Raw genomic sequence first — 22,885 nt, forward strand, 5'->3', positions numbered from 1 at the left:
CAGACTCCCACAAGAGACGGTGAACTCCTTGGAGGTTTTTTGAAGTTGGATGACCATCTGTCGTGTATGATCTATTTGAGATTCCTGCATCGCCGGGGGTTGGACTGGATCACCTCCGGGGTCCCTTCCAACTCCACAACTCTAACACCTGGCGAGCAACCACCTCGCCCTCGAGTAGCACGACTTTTGCCCCTTTACAGCCGCACCAAGATTCTTGTTCTATAGACGCCCTGAGCATCCAACAAACCTCCCTCCCGCAAGGGGCGCGATTCAACTCTATAACCTTCTCTCCTCTCCTAGATAGTCCCTCGGTTCCCTCCTCCCTGCCGCTGTTACCGTAACTCTATGGTTTTCGCCCGCGGCAATCGGCCTGCCTGCCTATTCGCCCGAATGTTCGCCGGCCCGGTGACCTATAGACCCAGGAAGAACTCTCGGGAGCAGAACTTCCGGCACGGCGCTGGTGCTTAAAGCTGTGCTCTGGAGCTGCTCTTAGCAAGGCGTTGAACAGCTATGGAGGCGCCAGGCTCCGCTGAGAGGCTTCCTCGCGAGGCGTGAGCGAAGCGGCCTGGCCGTGGCCGCCCGGTATGCGCGGGCGGCGGGGCTCTTCTCCGCTGGGCTCGTATGAGCGGCTCGTCCCGCGCCACCAAGTGAGTCCCGGTCGGGGCAAGTCCGGCCTCGCTCTCGCCTTTAATAGCAGAAGCGCCGGCAGAGCGGGGCGTGGAGTGTGGAGTCCCCACCCGCAAGGCTGTGGGCGGCGGCGCTGGGGGCTGACAGGAGGGTATCGGGTGGGGCTGGGGGAGCGGGGGGCTGACTTTGGGGGCCCTGCCGCTCGCATCCCCAAATGCCCACCCAGCCCCTCCTTCTGTTTTCGCACGGCCAGCCAGATGACTTGGCAGGAAGCCCACAAGCGCCAGCTGAGTGCAGCGGCACCTGCGCGTTGTTTGCATCTTCTTGCAGTTTGCTGCCGTTTGAGGTTATACAACTAAGTGCAGAACAGATTCTGTTGAATAAATAAGTGTTGCCTCTGATACTGGAGAGCGTTGTATATATACCCCTTGACAGCTTTATCTTGTCTGATCACATGTTAAGGCATGCCAAGTCGGTGGCCGGTGCTACATCTTGTGGTAGTGAATTCCATAGTTCATGCTTCACTCTGAAACGGAAGGTTTTGCCCAGTGCTGTTTTTCTAGAAAAAGAGGTGCTGGTACTCACCACGAAGGCCTCCTCTGTTCTCTTATAATTGCAATGGCACCCACCTGAGAGGTGCCGGAACTGAGTTCCTGTGAGTTCTCGCTGAATAAAAGCTCTGGTTTAGCCTGTTTTGAATCTCCCACTATTTGACTGCATTGGATGGCTCTGGGTTCTAATATTTTGAGACAGGCTATAGTGTTTGTTTCAACTAAAAGTGGGACAACTGAAACATTCCTAAGTAGATAGGCTTCTATAAAAACAAAGTGGGGACACAATTCTGTTTGAGGCAAGTACTTCCTTTTGCATATGGCTACTACAGAGAAAGGCCCTCTTGACTTTAGTGTAAATATCCTTCCTTTATGTAACTTTATATACTGAGACTAACTTTTTGTTTTGATGATAATTATTATTATTATTATTATTATTATTATTATTATTATTATTTATTTATACCCCGCCCATCTGGCTGAGTTTGCCCAGCCACTCTGGGCGGCTCCCAATCAGGTGTTAAAAACAGTACAGCGTTACATATTAAAAACTTCCCTGAACAGGGCTGCCTTAAGATGTCTTCTGAATGTCAGATAATTGTTTATCTCTTTGACATCTGATGGGAAGGCGTTCCACAGGGCGGGCGCCACTACCGAGAAAGCCCTCTGTCTGGTTCCCTGTAGCCTCACTTCTCGCAATGAGGGAACCGCCAGAAGGCCCTCGGCGCTGGATCTCAGTGTCCGGGCTGAACGATGGGGGTGGAGATGCTCTTTCAGGTATATATAATTACATGTATATAGGATGGCATTGTCCAGTGCTTTTTCTCTGGGTGCACTCGAGGGTACACAGTACTGGAACCTCCCCCATGTTAAAGGTGTACTGTAACAACTTACTGGTGAATACCGGCACCGTTTTTTTATATAAAAAAAGCACTACCGTTACCATTTAGTTATTTTTTTTCAAGAGAGCCACTGTAAACATATGCTTTAAACATGTTACTGGGCAGAAAAAACCCATAAACTATTGGGGCAGATTTCAAAGTTTTAGTGCGTTACAAATCACCATGCTTAGTCCTCATGTTAAGTCTCTCTTGTTTTGCTGCTGTATTCATGAATGAACAGCTGCACTTTTTAAAATGAAACATTCAACCATAATAAACCAGTTCAGATTCTAAGGGCTGCTTCAAACAGAGCAATTTTATTTTCTACACCAGCATTACTTCTATGTAGGGTAATTGGATGTATGTTGTCATATGATTTATGCCCATGAGGCAATTGCAACTGTGCACATGTTGTACACCTGCTGTTTGATGTACCTTTGCTACATGTGCATGCAACAGAGTAATGTGTAATAAGTAATATCTATGTATGAAGCAATTGTGTGTGAAATAGCTTTAGGCTTATTTTACAAATGCTCTCAATACATTGAGTGGCAGCTGCTTAGGGCTCAATTTGAGTGTCCAGTTTCAAGAGACATTTAGATCTCACAATGCCTGGACGATGTCAGAAGTACATTCAATTTCTGTACTATGTTTTGAAAGCAGTTGTTCAAACTCAGCATGGATCGTTTGATGATTGTTAGGGTTTTGATGATTGTTAGGGTTTTATGACCAGTAATGATTTGAAGAGTGTATAACTTCTTAGAATTTTTCCATAGAAATGGAAGCTCCATATGATGGCAGTGAAGTTACTGTAGTAATGGAGGAAATAGAAAGCACATACACCTTTGCTTCTCCGGTGCCATCTAAAAAGAAGAAGAAATATAGAAGTCCTGGAGATCAAGGGGAAAAGACTAAGAAGCCCAGGTGGGTGATATCTTCCTCCTAAATGGATGTATATCGTATAAAGAGCTTTCCATCTAAGATAACTTTTTTTTAGTGTGCATTCCTTTTCCAAAAATGACAGCTTTGTAGAAGTCCACAAAAGTAACTAGCCTGCAAAATTTTTTGCTAGTCTGTTGGGCGAGATGGGCAGCAGAAGAGGGCCAGAAAGCTCCATCCCTCCTCTAGCAGTTTTCTGCCTTGGGAAGCGGGGGATTTCCTCCTTTTGCAGTGATTTGGTTTCTTTGCTGGGCACATACTCAACCCCTTTTCTGCTAGTCCACTCACTAGTCTGTCTTGAATTCTGTGCACTTGTCTGCACTCATCCTCTGTTAGCTAGTTAAATATTTCAGTAAAGTAGGTCTTCTTTGTAAAGAGGTAAGAAAAATCAACAGGGCCTTAGGGCTGAGAATAGAAATCACTCTGCCATGGATCTTAATTGAAAACATAACATCATCACTGGAGATAAGACAGTGCCAGTGTATCTGAAAATTTGGATATCTTTTGCTATAAGATCAGTAGGAAAGGTTAAAGTGTTGGATTTGTTCCAGAACTTAAAGTGACACCCAATAATGTCCACCTGCTTGTGCAAAGCAAATCTGCTTGCACAATGAGACCAAAAAAACAACAACAAACCCCTCCTCTAGCACCTTGTTCCAACCCTTCAGAGTAGAAGCTTGAGGGAGCTTGAGCCCTACCAGTGGGGTGAAAGAAAGGAAGGAGAATCCTCCTTGCCTGAGCAGATGCCCTTTTGCTCTATGTTAGATCTCTCCCTGAAGGTACAAGGGCAGCAGGAATCTAGTGTGCCTTGTAAATTTGTGGTGGGAAAACTAAGTTTGTTTGAGAAATAATTCAAACTCTTTGAGTACTTGAGAGAACTCTTGTCTTGTTTACAGTAAAAGAACAGTTTACAGTAGCGTAGAGAATGTATTAGCTGGTCTGTAAATAAATGCTTGGATGCCCCTTGCACTCTTCTTAGGCGTGAAAAGAAAAGTGAGTTTAGGTCAGACAGTCCCTTGCCAACACTCATTCTGTCCCTCTCACAGTCATTTCCTCTGTTTTTCTCGGGTTCAGTTCCTGCAGTACTCATCTGAGTGCCAGAACAGATAATATTGTAAATGAAGGGCTTTGGGACTGAAATAGTAGGTTGAATGGGACCGGGTGTGAAAGTTAAAGCTTTATGTTACATGGAATAAGCCCCTCATTGTGACTGGGTCCATGGCAACTCTAGCTCTGTGAATGATCATGACAGGCATGAAATAAAGGCCTCATGTGCAGAAGCTTCTTGCTTTTCTTCTTTGCTAATCCAGGACTCGGGCTGGGAGGGGGGAAAGCACTGCATGATACAGGATTCACCACTGATATAAATCTGCCGATATCCAGCAGGAAAAATAATGCATAGGAACCTGGAGGTTCCATTTAGCCTGTGGCCAATCCTTTTAAAAGCCATCTTACTGGCCATCCCCACATACCATAGGGATTAAATTCTAAAAATTAGTCATCAGTTGTGTGGAAGAAGTACCTTTTTATCCTGTGTCTTGAACCTGTTGTCAGTTTTCTGACTGGGTGACCAAAGTTGAGAGGGAGACAACTTCTCTCTAGACATCGTGAGAGAGGAATGGACACATGAATTAAAGAGGGAAAGAACAATAGTTTTCTTTAAACAAGCCTGCTTCCTAACCCACAGTTTGAAGTTGGCTTGTTTCAGGAAAAATCATGATTAATATTAAAACACGAGTTTGTTGCTCTAGATGATTAAGCGAAAGCTTCTCCTGGACAGTGAAGAGGGGAGGGCGGAGGATGCAAACTCAAAGCTCACTGTGGCTCATCTTTGTCATGCTCATCTATGGCTTAGTGTGACATCCAAATTCTCCCACTGAAGTTGCTTCCTAGTAATCATGTATAGGGTTGGACTGTTGTTTACCAAATACCTCTTTCAATCTCAATGTGTTTCTCTTTACAAAACACCTTTTTATTTTCTGAATGTTTATTTTAAAGCAAACCTGTAATTGCTGGGCTGGCCCGGGTTAAGTGGATTTGTTTGCTGTCACTGTAATTTGTGACGGGCTGTAAAAGTCTGGTATTTGCTTGCTTTCCAGATCTGCATACCTTCTATATTATTATGACATATACCTGAAAGTTCAGCAGGAGCTCCCACATCTTCCCCAGTCTGAAATTAACAAGAAGATCAGTGAGAGTTGGAAGCTGCTCAGTGTGGCTGAGAAGAGTTATTATTTGGAGAAGGCCAAATTAGAAAAAGAAGGTCTAGACCCGGTAATTCATCCTAAGTAGCTTCCTTTCATGGCACCTACTGGCATGCAAAGATTATGTTTTGCTCTATATCGAAACCAGCAAGAAATAAAATACTTAAACATCATGGCCTTTTACTTGCTTTTTCTAAACTCTGCTGCTTACACAGTACTGTGTTTAGAGGTAGCCGGGAATAACTTTTTTTAGTATGGAGGAGCATCTAAGTTTCATTGAGTTTCTGAAATGACTGCACACACGTTTGAGGTATGTGTGCATACCTTATCCATATGCTTTGCTACAGATACGGAAATCTTGGTAGAATTTTGCTTTTGTGGCTTATTTGATATGCCAGGAATGTGTTAAAATAGCCAAACTGATGTGTCCTCATGCCCCTTGTTTGCCCTTTTCCATAGAACTCAAAGTTGTCTTCCCTGACTGCTGTGGTTCCAGACATTCCAGGTTTCCGTAAAATCCTCCCGCGTTCAGATTACATAATTATCCCCAAAGGCTCTCTCCAGGAGGAGAGAAGCAAGCAGCACTTGGAACTCTGCGTCACCCAGGGCCAAACAGCATCAGAAGGACTGACAGCTTCTACCAATGTCACAGGTGTTTCCCACAGCACTGTGCAGAACATCCTCTCTGTAGATTCCAGCCACATTGGCATTGCTGAGCAGTGCATTGCCATTGAAGGGGTTTCAGAAGACCCAGCCTCATTTGTTCAGTCAGACACAATAGAAGAAGTTGTTGCATCGGAGATCTTGTCTCATTATGTCAGACCTGATGCACACAAAGGGGCTGGAGATGTTCTCCTGGATGAAGCCTCTTTGGAAGTAAGCGATGGCTATCCCTATCAAGCAGCTAGCGTGGTTATTGAAGAGACCCTGGTAAACAGTTCGGATGCCTCCAATGGGGGCATTGCTGTGGCCCAACCACAGCCTTCAGAGGGTCTCTCTGTTGTAGCTGTGGTGACCCGAAGAGTAAGTAAAGCTTTTGAAAGTTTTTCCCTCTTGGCTTTCCTTACTGGGTGATCCAGTGCATTTTTACTGGGAAATAAATTCCACTGGTTCAATGGGACAGATACCTAATGTAATCTGCCTAGATTGCAGCCTTATTCTTGTTGCTGGTCACACTCTTGAATAATTGTGAAACAAAATTTATCCAGTCCTGTAGCTTATTGAACAGATCAAGATGGCTGCATCTGTAGGTCTTAACTACCACTGCCCTGTTGTTTTGGCATACTGTGTTTTGTGAATTTTATATTAATGGGGCGGGGAGGACGTGCAGTAAAATTGCTAGAACATAGAAAACACACGCAACCTGTTTCTCTCTTGTAGGACAGAGAAGAAAGTAATTCATCAACGCCTACTGCACAGTTCATTATGCTACCTCTGTCAGCCCATTCTGCTTTGGAAAATCCAACATCAATCAAACTGGTCAGTAAAGGAAGCGCTGATGCCATCTCTCTTGGAAAGGCGCTTCATTTTTCGTGCATTGCTTTTAGTTAGGTCTAGAACACACTAAGCCAGTGTCTTATAGTGAATCAGACAATCAGTCTTTTAGAATATTACTGTTCCTCTGGATTTTCAGTTCTTTGGGTTTTCCAGTCCTTTTACAGGAGACACTAGGGTCTAAACCCAGAACCTGTGCATATATGCAACATACAGTACATGAGGTGATGAGGGTTAATCCTGCCCTCCTCAGCTGTGACTCTTCCGAAAATGCAACTCATGCCATAATTTGGCTTGGAAAAGGCCTCCAATAGCAGGCTACAATTCTTTTAAAACAACAACAACAACCTTCATTGCTGGTGAGGTTAGAACAGTTGTGGATGTCTGTCTGTGAGTATGCATCTATGTTGTGCTTTTTGTGTGGCCATGCTCACTTTTGACAACTGTTTTGTGTGAATTACAGAATGTGAGCTGGGGGGTTGTTTTTAAAGTTACACTTCTTAGCATTTTAGTATCATCAAAAGTGAAAATGGCAGTATTGCTGGCTTATCAACCCGATAACTCTGGGTAAAATGATCTGCCCTAGTTGCCATGCAGAACAGGGATCTAAGTGAAGTAATGAGAGTGATTCTATGCTACTGTCATGATGCAGTCTTTTAATGATGTTTGAATATACTTAGTGATAGGAAGGAAACTTCCAGTTGTGATGTAGTTCTAGCAAAATAATCCATACCCTCTCACTTCAGACAACTACCTACACCCGCAGAGGGCATGGGAATTGCACCAACCCTGGTTGTACATTCACATACGTGACCAGACACAAGCCACCCAAATGTCCAATGTGTGGGAACTTTCTGGGAGGCAAATGGATCCCAAAGGTATGTTTTCAGATTTTAGGAAATGTGACCTTGCACCTCGCTTTTTGTGTTTATTCTTGGCTTTTAATGCATAAAGTAAGTAAGGCTATGGAATGGTTTATTTGTTGAAATGGTGAGTCTTCAGAGCCTTTGTTCTTGGCAAGAAGTATGTGGATAGGGTTGACTCCATACTGTCAAAAATACTCAAAGCAATTTCCTTCTTTTCATAATTCTACAAGTGGAAAACTTCTTTGGGGTGTCCTTTTTCTATCTCAGGCTGAGTTGCGTCTAATAAACTGAAATCAGCCATTGCTTTCTGCTCTAACTCCTTTTAAAACCATTAAGTTCATTTTTGAACTGCTGTGATAAAAACCTGAGCTCCTCCCCTCCTGCTCCGGCTTGGCACAGTTGATAGTTAAATGAAAGTGAAGAATGATACTTGATCAACCATTCTTATTTAGTTATTTATTCAAAGATTTTATATCCCTCCTTTTGACCTGTTAAATGCACATAAAAATATATAATCCACAATACAAATTAAAGCCCAAGGCACTAGTGCCTGATGAAATCAAGAATCAGTGTGTATTTCCTGTTGTCCCAAAGGTTTTTGTTTTTGTTTTTTTTAAAGTATGCCTATTTCAAATTAGCTGAATTGCTCAAAGAAAGAGAAATCCTTTTTTTTTTTTTAAATATGGTTTCACATCTGCTTATTTGACGGGTTGATATTCATTCCACATTTTCAGCCCTGGAGAATTCCGTGTTTTCATTCTCCATGTCTGCCAATTATTATTTACTGAATGGATTTTAATGCAATATGAAGTATATGTGATGCTGACTTTGAATGTGCTTTGCCTTTCAGGAGAAACAGCCTAAAGGCAAAACTGAGCCAACTTCCAGTGTGCCTTTAAAAACATTGGGGCCCAAAAAAAGTCAGCAGCCATTAGCCTTGGGACAGGCTGTGGTTCACGACAGTGCCTCCAAATCTATGCTGGAGAGCTCCGAAGCAGTTACTCAGCTTCTGAATGCTGCCCCTTCTGGGCAGCAGGTGCAGGAAACGGAATGGGAAGAAGTGATCATCTCGGAGGCTCACATCCTTGCAAACAACATGCAGCCAGAGGAGCAAGGAAACGCCACGGCTGTTATTCAACTTCAAGAGGGCATTGTACAGGCGGAGCCTTTATTAGAACAGAAGGACAGGGAGAATGAAGGGCTGGAGGCACAGGCATTGGTGGAGGTAGCGCGTGCTGCCAGCTCCCTTTCAAATCCAGCTTCTGCCACGAAACATCCAACAGGGTAAGTTGATTTTGTGTGAAATATAGACATTGCATGTTGTGGCGATCACACAGGGTCCCCGGACGTTTGACGGTCTATTGACCCTGTGCCACCACTGTGATTGCTTTCTTCGCTGCCACCAACCCGTTTCTCACGGGTACACATGGAGTCCAGTCAGTTGTTAACATTAACAAATAATCAAGTTTATTTTATAGGCATGAACAAGCTTATGGTTTCAATTAATTTTTCTTGGCAGTTTCTTAATCTTAGTTTATTTACTGACCCAATGTTCCTAACAACTTCAAACTGATTATCCCAACTAACTATCTGACTCCACCTAACAATTCCTCTCTCTCTCTCACCACACAACTCGACCAACCCACATATTCTTCCCTCTTCCTTCTCCAACTCCCAACTCTCAACTGACTTTCACACAACTCCAACTCTCACTCTAACTCCTCCTATCAGTTTCCACTGGCCAATCACATCACACTCATTTTAACCCTGTCCTTATGACCCACCTAGGAGGCAAACGCCACACATGTCTTGCACTGCTAATTACACTTTTGGCTCCAAATGATTTTCTTGGTGTGCTCCAAGGACGTTTTTGCCTTCCAGGCTTCTCAGAGTAGCTCTTTTAGCATGTTTGCATTGACACCTTTGAGTCAATGCTATCTATATTTAGTGTCTCTTTTTTGACAGATGGCAAGCCTCAGATAAATTACAAGGCTGCCACCTTGCTTCTCAAGCAGGTTGTGACTGCCGCTGGCATAGCTGAACTGTGGAATTCTCAACTGCTTTTCTTCTCTTTTCAGAGCTGATGCTCTTGGCACTGCACCCAAAGGGCAGGAGCAGAAGAGCAAAGCCAAGCCCAAGCCTTCCTTGCTGGCCGCAGCAAGACCTACGAGGGCAATTTTGCCTGCCCCTGTCAGTGTGGCAAGAGAAGCCAACACAGAGCAGCCTGCTTGCAGGCAGCCATTTACAAACAATGGTAAAACAAGGGTTACTGTTTGTGTGTGGTGAGGGAAACTGGGTTTTCTGAATGGCAGGACATGAATTGTTGTACCTAGAATTATGCTGGTGGGGTGTGACTGTGAGTGCCTCTTAATGAAGAGAAGGCTTGGATCATGATTTCCCATCAAAGCAGTTTTATGTTTCCAGGACTGTCAGTTTGCTTGTAAGAAAAGAGAGCCTGCACATTTGTGCTTTGGTCTCTTTTGAGATTCAAACATGATTTTGCTACACCACATCCCACACTGCATTTGCTAGACCGGTCAGGATAAAATGCAACATATTGATGTGTATTGTTCACATATCTTAAATGTTCCATGCTTGTTTTTTATTTAAGAAAAAAACTCCTGTGTAAGAATCTCAGGACTGAAGCCTAGCACTCTGAAGCAGCTGGGCCAGTCTCCCTTGCAACCACCCAGTGTTGAAGAGCACAAGGTAATGCTGGTTTTTGCCTGAATTCATGCTCTTCTATTGTCTAGGAATGTAATTGTTAGCATGTTACAGAATTCAGTTTTTTCATGTAAAGTGGGGGAAAATTTAGTTTACATAACTCGTTTAATTTCGTGTGGCTTATCCTGCAAACATCAGGCTCTGGCCTACAGATTTCTATTCCTTGGACCCTGAGCATGAACTTCAGGAGCTTGGAAATGCTTCTTGCATTATACTTTGCAAATGCTTCCTAAAATTAAAAAAAATACTCAGTAGCGTGTGTGATACTGTGTAATCTTTTTAATTACTTATTATTTATGTTATGCACTTTAATCCCACCCTTCCTCTAAGAATCACAGACTGTATACATAGTCCCCACCCCTCCATTTTATCCTCATAACAAGGTAGCTTGACTGAGAGGATGTGTTTGGACCAGAGTGCAGAGCGGGGGTTTGATCTGGCCTTTCCCCATCCTGGTATGACCTGCTACACTATTACAGTCTCTAGGGGAAATTTCAATATATATAGAGAGAGTATTCTGGCCTGTTCTATTTCTAGTGAAGTCGTTTCAAGGCCAGTTCATGCTGGGAACAAGACTTGGCTTTGCTTACAACCTTCTCACCATGTGTGGTGTGAACTGTAACATTTGTGTGTAGACTTCATAATTAATAAACTCTGCTCAGATAATCCATCCACCCCAATTCTGTGGCAGACAGTTATATGAGCTGGGTCTACTCGAGTTCAAGCATATGTTTTCAGCCTTTGTTCACTATTTGTGCAGAGCATAACCTATGGGAATGTTAGGCTTAATTATGGGAAAATGCTAGGGTTGCCTTCTGTCTGCAAGCTTTAGGCTGCTCCTGTGCTCCTGTGTGTGTTGCATTTACAGGCCATGCATAGTACAAACTGGCCTTCAGACAGCAATTTGCTGTATATTTACGGAAGAGTGAAAATGAATAGTAAAACATATGAATGATTTGCTTTTATTGACATGAGGTGTTTCATGTTTTGTTTTGGTATATAAGCTGCCTTGGGAGGGCTTTGCTGTAAAGTAGAGACTGGTGATATGTGGAGGGAAATAATCAGAAGTATGTTAGGTACAGATGACAGTCTAGTAGAATTTCCAACAGTGCATATGACTTGAGTCTTATTTTTCTCTTGCCTCCTTGATCCCCATTGAAAGCTCCGTGGCAGCACAGACAGCTCAGCATCTCACGTCAAAGTGGTGGAGGTCAAACCAGATGTATTCCCTTCCTATAAGTACAGCTGCACTGTAACCTTGGTGAGAATCCTTTGTCACTGCAGCACCTCAGGAGAATGCAATATGTGGCTTTTCCTCTCTCTTTTGCTTTCTGTTACCAGGTGCATGGTTTTCCTCAAATGAGAACCCCTTGTCTGTTTTTAAAAGTAGGCCACAGTTTTGCTGTGGTTATCATCTTTGATACTGTCAAAGCACTTCAAAGTTTTGAAACTTCTTATTTTAGGAACTGGCTAAGAACTGAGGCTGGTTTAGTTGTATAAACTTCCTTAACTGGTACTGACTTTTAGCTGACTTCTACTGAAAGCACAAGGTGGTGTTGCCCATGCTTTGAACTGCACAGCCCCTTATGAACTGGTTTCTAGGTCAGCTTCTACCTCCCTTTCCATTCATAAGCATTTGCAGTTTGATTTGCCCTGAAACATCACAGCTTCTAGTCAGAGAGCATGTGTGGGTTTCACTTCTCACCCGCTGGTGGTTCATAGTAGTGCAGTGAAATGGAAAGTGTACAGGTTGTTATCTTACTTGACGTTAATCTCTTTTGAACACGGTTTCCCATGACATCTTAATGGAATTCTGCTTCTGTTTTCCCCTTCATCAAAACCAGCATCCAACCCTAACCCTATTATGTTTGCTTGAACATCATCTAGCTTAATGCTTGCGATAATTCTTGTTAATTCTGAAGCAAACAGTTTTCGGTGGTTGTTGGTGTGGTGACTAATGTCATTGCTGATTTTTACGTGTTCAGGGAAAGTGGATAGTGTAGCAAGTTCTGTAGGTCCAGTATCTTCCTGATACGTGTAAAGCAGATTGGATAAATATTTGGTCTGTCTTTTTTTGTAGGACTTGGGGTTGGCCACTTCACGTGGCAGAGGGAAATGTAAGAATCCTTCTTGCAGTTACGTATACACTAATCGGCATAAACCAAGGATCTGTCCCAGCTGTGGCTACAATCTTACCAAAGACAGGGCTGAGAAAACAGCAAAATCCCTGGTGAGTTGTGGCTGGTGTTTTGTTTTTTGTTACTCCTTAGAATTGAGTGTGCTACGCTAGAAATCTCTCTCCTATTGGCCTGTGGTTTTGAATGTGGTGGGACCTGCTTCTGAGTAAAATTAACTGGTTGGGTTGTATGACAAATGTGTTTAGAAGCTATGTTTTATAACTGTTAGTTCTTGATACCATTCTGGTTTACTTTTCAGTGCTGTTTAAAGCGAGAGAAAAGTAGGCTTAATTTTGGGAAGACAAATTCCGTGGCTGCTGTGGGTTTTTTATTTTGGGGTTTAATGCTATATAAAAAGTAAGGGTTGTTTCCTGTTAAAAGGGGTGTGTGGTGGGGCAGAAGCAAGAATTCTTGGAGACTTTCAGGGGGTTGGGAAAAAATTCTAGAAAATAGTTCAAGGGGGTATAATAAATTATTATTATTATTATTATTATTTTTACCCTGCCCTTCTGACTGGGTTTCCCCCGCTACTCTGGGCTGCTTCTAGTATTAGCATAATTAATACGAAGTGACAGAGTTGTGCAATCTGCATTTTCTTTAAAATCTTTGTTATGTGCTGTTGCTTTGCTGCAACTGTAACCTTGTTGAAGGGTTTGTGGGTGGGTGCTGGGATCACATGCTCCATTCCTAGCTCCTCCCCTCTCATACATGAATGATCTCTGCTGGTTAAGAGTTAACCACGGTTCAGGATTTTATTGGCATTGTTAGCCATAGTTGGCAAACTACTTTGAGGGTGTGCTCTTAATTAGGGTTTGAAGCTAGCTACAAATCTTGGTTAGCAGAGGACTCTACAGTCAGCTAACGTAAATTCACTAAAGCAAAGCGTGTTTTGTTTTACTATCCTAAAGAGCCCCCTAGTGTTCTTTGATGTACTTAATTTCCAATTCCTTGATGCACTAAATTTGAAGCGGCACTTCTCAGACCTTCTGTAGTTAACAGGCAGCAGGTTAATAATTGAAGACTATTTGCACATTTTGGGTGGGATTCACCTAATAAACCCCATCAGTGGAAGACCTGCACCAGGGCTACTACTTGCACAACAGGGCTTCCCCTCTCTTCCCTCACAGTGCCCACCCCCCTGCACAAATCCCAAATTGGCACTCGGGAGACCAGGAGAATCCCCATAACTGGGGGGGGGGGGAGGAGGGATGCTTGAGCAGACGCAACATGGCACTGAATTCCATTCTTCATACACCTGTGAGAGTGTGTGGACTCTTCCACAGTTGACCTTAGCCTTCTTTAGGTATTCAAAAGAATGTGTGAGGGCTCATACTGGGTAGGGGTTTGTGGGCTCATGGGCAGCAGCTCTGCTCCTTCGTTTCCTAGCCTTAAACTATTTCTGTGCAAAGGTCTGTAGGGAGATTCTAATTGTGTTTGGCTGAATATGGTTAGAGTCTCCTCTGCAATAGGGAACCCTGTGCAGTCAGGGTTTCTGTTTGAGCTGGGGCTCAGCACACCCTTGAGAGTAATAATAATAATAATAATAATAATAATAATAATAATAATTTATTATTTTTACCCCGCCCATCTGGCTGGGTTTCCCCAGCCACTCTGGGCAGCTTCCAACAAAGATGTAAGATACACTAAAATGTCACATATTAAAAACTTCCCTGAACAGGGCTGCCTTCAGATGTCTTCTGAATGTCAGGTAGTTGTTTATCGCTTTGACATCTGGTGGGAGGGTGTTCCACAGGGCGGGCGCCACTACCGAGAAGGCCCTCTGCCTGGTTCCCTGTAACTTGGCCTCTCGCAGTGAGGGAACTGCCAGAAGGCCCTCGGAGCTGGACCTCAGCGTCCGGGCAGAACGATGGGGGTGGAGACGCTCCTTCAGATATACTGGACTGAGGCTATTTAGGGCTTTAAAGGTCAGCACCAACACTTTGAATTGTGCTCGGAAACGTACTGGGAGCCAATGTAGGTCTTTCAAGACCGGTGTTATATGGTCTCGGCGGCCGCTCCCAGTCACTAGTCTAGCTGCCGCATTCTGGATTAGTTGTAGTTTCCGGGTCACCTTCAAATGTAGCCCCACGTAGAGTGCATTGCAGTAGTCCAAGCGGGAGATAACCAGAGCATGCACCACTCTGGCGAGACAGTCTGCAGGCAGATAGGATCTCAGCCTACGTACCAGATGGAGCTGGTAAACAACTGCCCTGGATACAGATTTGACCTGTGCCTCCATGGACAGCTGTGAGTCCAAAATGACTCCCAGGCTGTGCACCTGGTCCTTCAGGGCCATTCAGGACCAGGGAATCCTCCACACCTGCCCACCTCCTGTCCCCCAAAAACAGTACTTCTGTCTTGTCAGGATTCAACCTCAATCTGTTAGCTGCCATCCATCCTCCAACTGCCTCCAGACACTCACGCAGGACCTTCACTGGTTCTGATTTAAAAGAGAGGTAGAGCTGGGTATCATCCGCATACTGATGAACACCCAGCCCAAATCTCCTGATGATCTCTCCCAGTGGCTGCATGTAAATGTTGAAAAGCATGGGGGAGAGGACAGAACCCTGAGGCACCCCACAAGTGAGAGCCCAGGGGTCTGAACGCTCATCCCCCCCACCACTTTCTGAACACGGCCCAGGAGGAAGGAGCGGAACCACTGTATGCCAGTGCCCCCAGCTCCCAGCCCCTCAAGACGGTCCAGAAGAATGTTATGGTCGATGGTATCAAACGCCACTGAGAGATCCAGCAGAACTAGGAAACAGCTCTCACCTTTGTCCCTAGCCCGCCGGAGATCATCAACCAGTGCGACCAAGGCAGTTTCAGTCCCATGATGAGGCCTGAATCCTGACTGGAAGGGATCCAAATGGTCCGCTTCTTCCACGCGTGCCTGGAGTTGTTCAGAGTATTACCAAATCACTGTTTTTGTCTAGTCTTTGCACAAATAGCAGAAAATAAGATCATTTTCGAACCCACAAACATATTGGCAGATAAAACGAATCTTTCTTTCTAGGAGGTCACCTCTAGCCCTGCAGATGTGCTGAACACCAGTGAGCCTCTAATTCAGTCCCAAAAAGAAGTCCAGCGTCAGTCCACCTTACAGCTTCTTCGCAAAGTAATACAGATACCGGAGAACGAATCGGAGCTGGCTGATGTTTTTGCACTGATTCATGAACTCAATAGTTCGCAGCTCATCCTGTCCAATATGAATGAGGAGACGGTCACCATCGAGCAGACCTCTTGGTCGAACTATTACGAGTTTCCATCATCCCAGTGCCTTCTCTGTAGCAGCCCTTTGTTCAAAGGAGGACCAAAGTGAGTGAAGAATTGCATTGATTGCCATTCTTTTCAAGCAGATGGGGGCGTGTCTCCAAATGTCACTGTACTCCCAGCTCCAGTCAGTCTATGGCTGAGGTGGGGGTGGGTGGGTTCTGACTGAGCAATACCTGGAGGCCGCAGGTTCCCTGCTCCTATTCTAGAGGGCTTGCTCTTTAAAAGAAAATGTTCCTTGCTCTCATAACCAGTTTGTGCATTTCGAATCTTAAGTAAAGTGTAGCACCTGCATTTTAGTCATATGTGCCTCATTGGTGGTGAACAAAACTGACAAATCAAGTCACATGGACAAGCTAGTCTACCAGGACTGGTAAGGCTATTGGCCGCTATGTTTGTGTGTCACTTTCTCCAGACATACCGCAGGTCCTGAAACTAGAATTATATTTCCTTCTCTCTTTTTTTTCCTTGAGAAAATGAAGTGTGATTTGAACATCCAGATTTTCTGCATCTATGTACCCATAGTAGGGTGGAGATGCTGTCTAAAGAGGCATTGCTTCTGTGGATTCTAGATCATTTGTTCTATTTACAGGTTATATACTAAGAAATATGAGAAAGAAGCAGACAAATCTGGCTGCAGTTTTTCTTCTTTTTTATGCTGAGTTTTATCTGTGACATACATTTGTGTTTTTGTTTTTAGTCTGAATCTAAGAAAATATTTACTGTTGTCTTTTTATCAGCAAACCGCTTAGAGATTTTATTATATTCAGTGGTATGAAAATGTTGCTTGTGAACAAAGAAAGATTATTTAGATTTTTTATTATTTACTCATTGAATTTATATTCCGCCCTGTACCTGGAGGTCTCACAGAATAAAATCAAAATATGAAACCACAAAATACACTTCAAACGCACCATCAGGGTGGCTTTCCCCTCCAAGTGGAGATAACCTGTGTTTTAGGCTGTGTTTAGATTTCCAGGAAGGGCTTAAGGTAAGTACTTTCAGCTAAGCGTTTGATCCTACTTCTGTCTTTCCTGGCATTTCTTAAATTGAAAACAATTTCCTTTCCATCTATTTTCATAGTTCTCTTGCGGGTCCTCAAGAGTGCTGGTTGTTGACAGCTAATCGGCTGCAGGTGGTCACTGCTCAGCTCAAGGTGTGCGTGAATGTGCAGTGCTTGGCTCTCCACAGCTTCAATGATATATACACCGGTAAGAAACTGTATCAATAAACTAGTATATTGGAGCCCTAAGCTTCAAAGGGGGGGGGTGTATAAAAGTGTGTCATGTGCATTCTGTTCTTCTGTTGTGATTTTTATGTGTTTCTTCTTCATGAGGTTGTGCTGTGTGCTTGAATGTGAACAGAGTTTCTGAACTTGGGATCTGAGCTATCTTCTGAATTTCTAAATCCATAGTAAGAGCTGTCTTTGTTTTTGTTTTCAATTGTAGGCTTGTTTAATGTGGGCAACAAGCTTTTGGTGAGCCTGGACCTTCTGTTTACAATAAGAAATCATATTAAACTCGGAGAGGATCCTAAAGTGGCAGTCAGCAGCATCTTGGAATCGGTGCAGGAGCAGACTGGTATTGATAATTCCCTTTCTCCTTATTTCCTAACAGCTTTGCACCCTTAGTTTGCTTGGAAATAGGATGGTTTTTCTGTGAGGGGGTTTAAAGTAATTGGCTTTTTCCAACCAGTTCTTTCCAAATTAAGACTCCCCTGCACTTTATTTGATGAGTTTGTGAAAATGTCTGTTACCCATTCAGAAATCTACCCAGCAGTTGTGACTGCTGAGTCAACAGTTTTTAGCCACCATTTAACATTTTCTCCTTGAGAAAACAGTGGCCAATCAAGGACTATTTTAGCAGATTCCCTGGATGCTTTATTTAATCAGCTGACTATTGTGGAATGGAGGGCTTTGTAAGAGAGATTAGTATTTTAGCTATTCAGGACTATAGGCAAAAGGGCCTGTTGGTATGATGTCAGCTGAAAGACTATGAATGAATGCTTTTCCTGTGTCCCAAAATATGCAGAAGATGAGACTACAGAACCTACCCAGCAGGATTGTCTGACATCTTTGGATAGGGATTTGCTGGCAGTGTAAAGTTGCCTTCACTTGATCATTGGGTACTTTTTCTTCTGCTTTTCCAAGAATAGAATGTGAAAGTTACTGAATTAAGCTGACTTTCTTTTTGCTCAGCCATGGTTTCCCAGCCATTGTGACTGACTGTTGTGTCAGTGCAAGTATTCTTCTTTATGCAATAGAATGTGGAGAAGGGGGAAAGTCCTATTGTGCTGATGGTAAGCCTTGTGTGAGCACAATTATTTAGTTGAATACTGCACTATGTCTGTGAGTTGGATACTTTCCACTATGTTCTGGAAATGTGTTGGATTCGCTGTAGGTGTAGCTACAACTGGAGTGCAGGGGAAAGGAAGCAGTGCCTGTTTCCCGACACACCTTTGCTGTGGGTGCAATAAGGCAGTCATACAGAGTACATAGCCTGTTCTGTTCCCTGTCATCTCTGGGGACCTACACAGGTGGAAATATCACAGTGTACCTGAATTAAAAGGAGCAGCATTGCTCAGATAAAATTTCTGGGTAAACTGTAATTCAAGTAGTACTGTGACTTTCCAGTGAGAGTACAGAGCTGGAAAATAGGCAGCGCAGAAGTATGTTCCTTCAAGCTTAGTATTATCATTTATTCTATTGTCCTTCCCACAAAATCCCATTCTTAGGGATGACGATTGTCTGAGGCTTCCAGACTAGTTAAATGGTTCTCTTTTTATCCCTAGAGAGAAACCTGAGCACAGAGGAGCTCACTCAGCTCGAAGAACTGCTATGTAATGGCTATTGGGCCTTTGAGTGCCTCACTGTCCGAGACTACAATGATATGATCTGTGGAGTCTGTGGCATCGCACCCAAAGTTGAAATAGCCCAGAGGAATGTGGAAAATGTTTTGCTGCTGAAAAATATTGAGGTAGATTATCTTAGGCATGCGTCACATGCTCCAGTCATACCTTGAATTCTGCTGCTTGTTGTATTTGTTTGTAGTGCTACTATGTACTGGCTCAGTTTATAGCCTTGTTTGTTCCAAAGTAGGAAAGTGAGAAATTTGCAGCAAAATTTCTCAGGGCATTCTCTTCCGCAAACCTCTTCCTGAAGTTCTGAGAAGTGAGTGGGGAGTACTGGGACAACCCAGAGCTAATGATACTGTGAAATTCAAAGCGGAAAGAAGAATTGATTTCTGTGTGTAGAGTTGAATAGGGCATATACTTGTCTTAAAATTAAGTCATTGGTTGATATTTTTCTTACCCTCTTCTTCCAATGCTAGTTTACTTGGCCAGAATTCTTGGCGTCTAGTGAAGTAAACGTGGAAGACTTTTGGTCCACCATGGAGACGGAAGTGATAGAGCAGGTGGCATTCCCCTCCAGCATCCCAATCACAAAGTTTGATGCCTCTATCATCTCCCCCTTCTTCCCACCACTGATGAGGGGCACCGTGGTTGTCAACACAGAGAGAGAGAAGAACCTTGAAGCACATATAATGCCAGGTAACTTGTTTCTCTGGAATGGTAGCTTTATATGGTGTCCAAAAGGACACTAAGAACTGAGCACCAAGGCAGGAAATTTAGCCTTGAAATTGTTTTTAAAAAGGCTGGTGGAATTGGCAAGGGCTGAGTAGAATGTTGCCAGCTCTGTATGAACACTGCTGGAAAAAAATATTTCCCACAGTGAGCTGCCATAGGGAAGCAATAATTTTTTTACACTTTCTATCCTGTTTTGTGCCCATAGAGCCTATGCACATTGGTACAACATCTGCTAGAATACCCTTAGGTTGGCATGCATGCAGAAGCTTCATGTTGGCCACATTAAGGGATAAGGAATGTTTTCTACATTATCATTTTTTCTGTGGAGCACCACACGACTGGGAAGACCTTTTAGACCAGGCGTAGGCAAACCCGGCCCTCCAGCTGTTTTGGGACTACAGCTCCCATCATCCCTAGCTAACAGGACCACTGGTCAGGGATGATGGGAATTGTAGTCTCAAAACATCTGGAGGGCCGAGTTTGCCTATGCCTGTTTTAGACAAAGGTCTTGTGCCCTCAGTTTCATCTTGCCAACTTCTGGTGCTCAGCTTAGATGCTTGATGTCTGTCATTCTAGGAATTCAGAATTTGTGAAGTGGCTTAGCTTCCTGCATTCTGGTGCAAGGCAAGGACTGTATTGTCATTTGTAGAATTAATTAAAATGTTCTCTTCTAAGTGAGAATTACACCTTGCTCTTTAGGTAATGCAAGTGTTCTAGTGAGGCTGATTCAGGACGAAACCTGTAAAATGGAGCAGATTGGTTCATACAGTGAGGAAGAATTGCAGAATTTCTTGACCCAGTGCAGCGTTCCCTGGGAGGCAGAGGACTCAAAGGTAATGGAGGTTTTCTGTAAGCACATAGCGATCCCTGGCTTTTGAAGTGTGTGCTGCTTCCGTGTCCTCTTGGGATTCAATTACAGAGGGAAACAGAAGCATATAGTATCACTTCAGTATGTTTGGAAAAGTAAATGGCTTGATGATAGTACTGTGCAATTCATCTTGAAGCTTCATGGTATTATTGTTGTATTATCAAGGGAAGCCTCTCTTTTTTTGGCATTATACAGACCAGCGTTCACCAGCCTGGTGTCCTCCAGATGTTTTGGACTACAATGGTGCTGGCTGGGGCTGATGGGAGTTGTAGTCCAAAGCATCTGGAGGGCACTGGGCTGATGAAGGCTGATACAGACATAGTCTATAAGCTTATCTCAAAATATTCTTCTGAGGCCCTTCTTCATGTGCCTCCTCCACGAGAAGGCTGGAGGGTGGCAATACAGGAATGGGCCTTTTCTGCAGTGGCTCCCCATTTGTGGATTGCTCTGCCCAGGGAGGTTTGCCTGGAGTCTTCATTATACACCCTTAGGCACCAGGTGAAAATGTTCCTCCTAAACCAAGCCTTTGGCTGAGTGACATCCAATGCCCTTTTAATATGGGGGGGGGGCGTTGTTGGGTTGTTTTTATGTTTATAATGTATTTTGTGTTTTTATATTGTGATTTTATGTTGTAACTGCTCAGACCTGTGGGTATAGGGTGGTATACAAATTTAATTAATTAATTAATAATATAATTTAATAATAATTAATAAGGGAAATGATTACATTAAATAATTAAATAAGGGAAGTTCTTATATTGGATATTGTTAAAAAGAAATTATGTACCGGTAATGTGTGTGCTTAAAAAAAACACCCAAATGTTTTCCCTAGTTGAAAACACATCCTGGGGGTAATATGGTAAAATCTATTTGAGAAAATATCATTTAAAAATATGAGGCTGTGATGGGAATAGGGTAGTTCATGAAAAAATAAAACGGGAGAGTCTGAGGGTTTTGACCCTTGCAACCTTTACATGAACTTATAACTACACCACATTTTGTCTTCCTGTTTTGTCTCTCTCATGCTGATTTTTCTCTGTGACATATTCCGTAGGAGCAGCTGTGTCTTTCTCTTCTGGCTCTATATGATTTTGTACAGAATGGGACACAGATCAGTCAGCCCCCAGCACACTTCACTGGAGGGAAAGTCTACAAAGTCTGTCCACACCAGGTGAGGAGGATTAAAAATTGCACTAGTTTGTTTAAATAAGCCTGTTTCATAACATGGTTTGAATTCCTCCTTACGGTTCTCCAAGGAGGAGGAGAAGCATGCAGATCCCACGATTGCTGCAGCTACTTCCCTCTGCAACAAACCACAGCTTATCCATATGTCTCTGGATCAGGGAATATGCTCTGGATCATGGTGTTAGGACAGTCCATGCTCTTTTCTTGACTGTCACCCTAGAGAGAAACTTAGACAGAATCTTCCTCTATAGAATTCAAGTTGTTCATTTGAAGAGAGGCTTAAGTTATCAGGGCAGCATTTGAGAAGTTTAGGGTGGAGCCTGAGACGTGCTTCCTTATCTTCCAGTGTGTTGCACCAGATCAGTTACACTTTTTATCTCCCCAGGTTGTGTGTGGCTCAAAATACATTGTGAGGGGAGAAAGCCCCCGGGACCATGTGGACCTCCTGGCCTCTTCACGCCACTGGCCACCAGTCTATGTGGTAGACTTGGCCTCCTCTGTGGCATTGTGTGCAGATATCTGCTATCCTGACTTGACTGCTCAGATGTGGGGGAGGAACCAGGGCTGCTTCTCTGACCCCATGGAGCCATTAAAGGTTAGTTGCCTTGCATCGGTGCACTGTTTTCAAAGCTAGTGAGATCATCAAGGGCAAGCTTGTCTTCTTAAGAGGTGCCTTTAAGAGAAGGTGCTAAGGTGGTGGGGACTCTGAATTGTCAGGGGTTGTTCTTCAGATAACATGAGCTACAGCTTCCTAAGGCATATGCTATGCTATCTTTCTGATATTATTTTGCCTACTGTAACTTCATTATTTTGCCTACTGTAACTTCATTAACCCCTTCATGGATCACTGCCTTGCCGTGGCAAAGGGGCTTGAAGAACTCAGAGAAGCTATGAACTATGCCGAGCAGGGCACCCAAGATGAACAGGTCATAGTGGAGAGTTTTGACCAAACGTGATCCACCTGGAGGAGGAACCGGCAAGCCACTCCAGTATCCCTGCCAAGAAAACTCCATGGACAAAGACAACAGGCATATAAAAGTTATGATGCTGGAAGATGAGCCCCTCAAGTCGGAAGGCGTCCAACATGCTACTGGGGAAGAGCGGACAAGTACAAGTAGATCCAGAGCTGATGAAGCGGCTGGGCCAAAGCCAAAAGGACGCTCAGTTGCGGATATGCTGGAAGCGAAAGGAAAGTCCAATGCTGTAAAGAAAAATATTGCATAGGAACCTGGAATGTAAGAACCATGAACCTGGGTAAGTTGGAGGTGGTCAAAAATGAGATGGCAAGAATAAATATTGACATCATGGGCATCAGTGAACTAAAATGGACGGGAATGGGTGAATTCAGTTCAGATGACCATCATATCTACTACTGTGGGCAAGAAACCCGTAAAAGAAATGGAGTGGCCCTCATAGTCAACAAAAGAGTGGCAAAAGCTGTACTGGGATGCAATCTCAAAAATGATAGAACGATCTCGATACGAATCCAAGACAGATCTTTTAACATCACAGTAA

At 43.6% G+C, this 22,885-nt stretch overlaps 1 protein-coding gene across 2 annotated transcripts in view; it reads left to right on the forward strand.

The window, feature by feature from the left end:
• Positions 1-413: 413 nt before the first annotated feature.
• HMGXB3 (HMG-box containing 3) overlaps positions 414-22,885 on the forward strand; it is a 28,887-nt gene continuing 6,415 nt past the window's right edge. The window contains exons 1-19 of one of the 2 annotated variants that reach the window (XM_053377014.1): positions 414-647; positions 2,836-2,983; positions 5,098-5,272; positions 5,662-6,225; positions 6,583-6,681; positions 7,443-7,574; positions 8,413-8,846; positions 9,641-9,816; positions 10,174-10,271; positions 11,449-11,547; positions 12,367-12,516; positions 15,477-15,778; positions 16,817-16,944; positions 17,182-17,313; positions 18,524-18,708; positions 19,063-19,282; positions 20,018-20,151; positions 21,240-21,356; positions 21,756-21,965. In XM_053377014.1, coding sequence (XP_053232989.1) covers positions 2,838-2,983; positions 5,098-5,272; positions 5,662-6,225; positions 6,583-6,681; positions 7,443-7,574; positions 8,413-8,846; positions 9,641-9,816; positions 10,174-10,271; positions 11,449-11,547; positions 12,367-12,516; positions 15,477-15,778; positions 16,817-16,944; positions 17,182-17,313; positions 18,524-18,708; positions 19,063-19,282; positions 20,018-20,151; positions 21,240-21,356; positions 21,756-21,965 — 3,501 coding nt within the window. In that variant the 5' untranslated portion in view covers positions 414-647; positions 2,836-2,837. Of the gene's footprint in view, positions 648-2,822; positions 2,984-5,097; positions 5,273-5,661; positions 6,226-6,582; positions 6,682-7,442; positions 7,575-8,412; positions 8,847-9,640; positions 9,817-10,173; positions 10,272-11,448; positions 11,548-12,366; positions 12,517-15,476; positions 15,779-16,816; positions 16,945-17,181; positions 17,314-18,523; positions 18,709-19,062; positions 19,283-20,017; positions 20,152-21,239; positions 21,357-21,755; positions 21,966-22,885 lie in introns of those variants that run through there. The other variant, XR_008328939.1, reaches the window with a different exon arrangement.

The sequence above is a fragment of the Podarcis raffonei genome, chromosome 2 (assembly GCF_027172205.1).
Source record: "Podarcis raffonei isolate rPodRaf1 chromosome 2, rPodRaf1.pri, whole genome shotgun sequence".
NCBI lineage: Eukaryota > Metazoa > Chordata > Lepidosauria > Squamata > Lacertidae > Podarcis > Podarcis raffonei.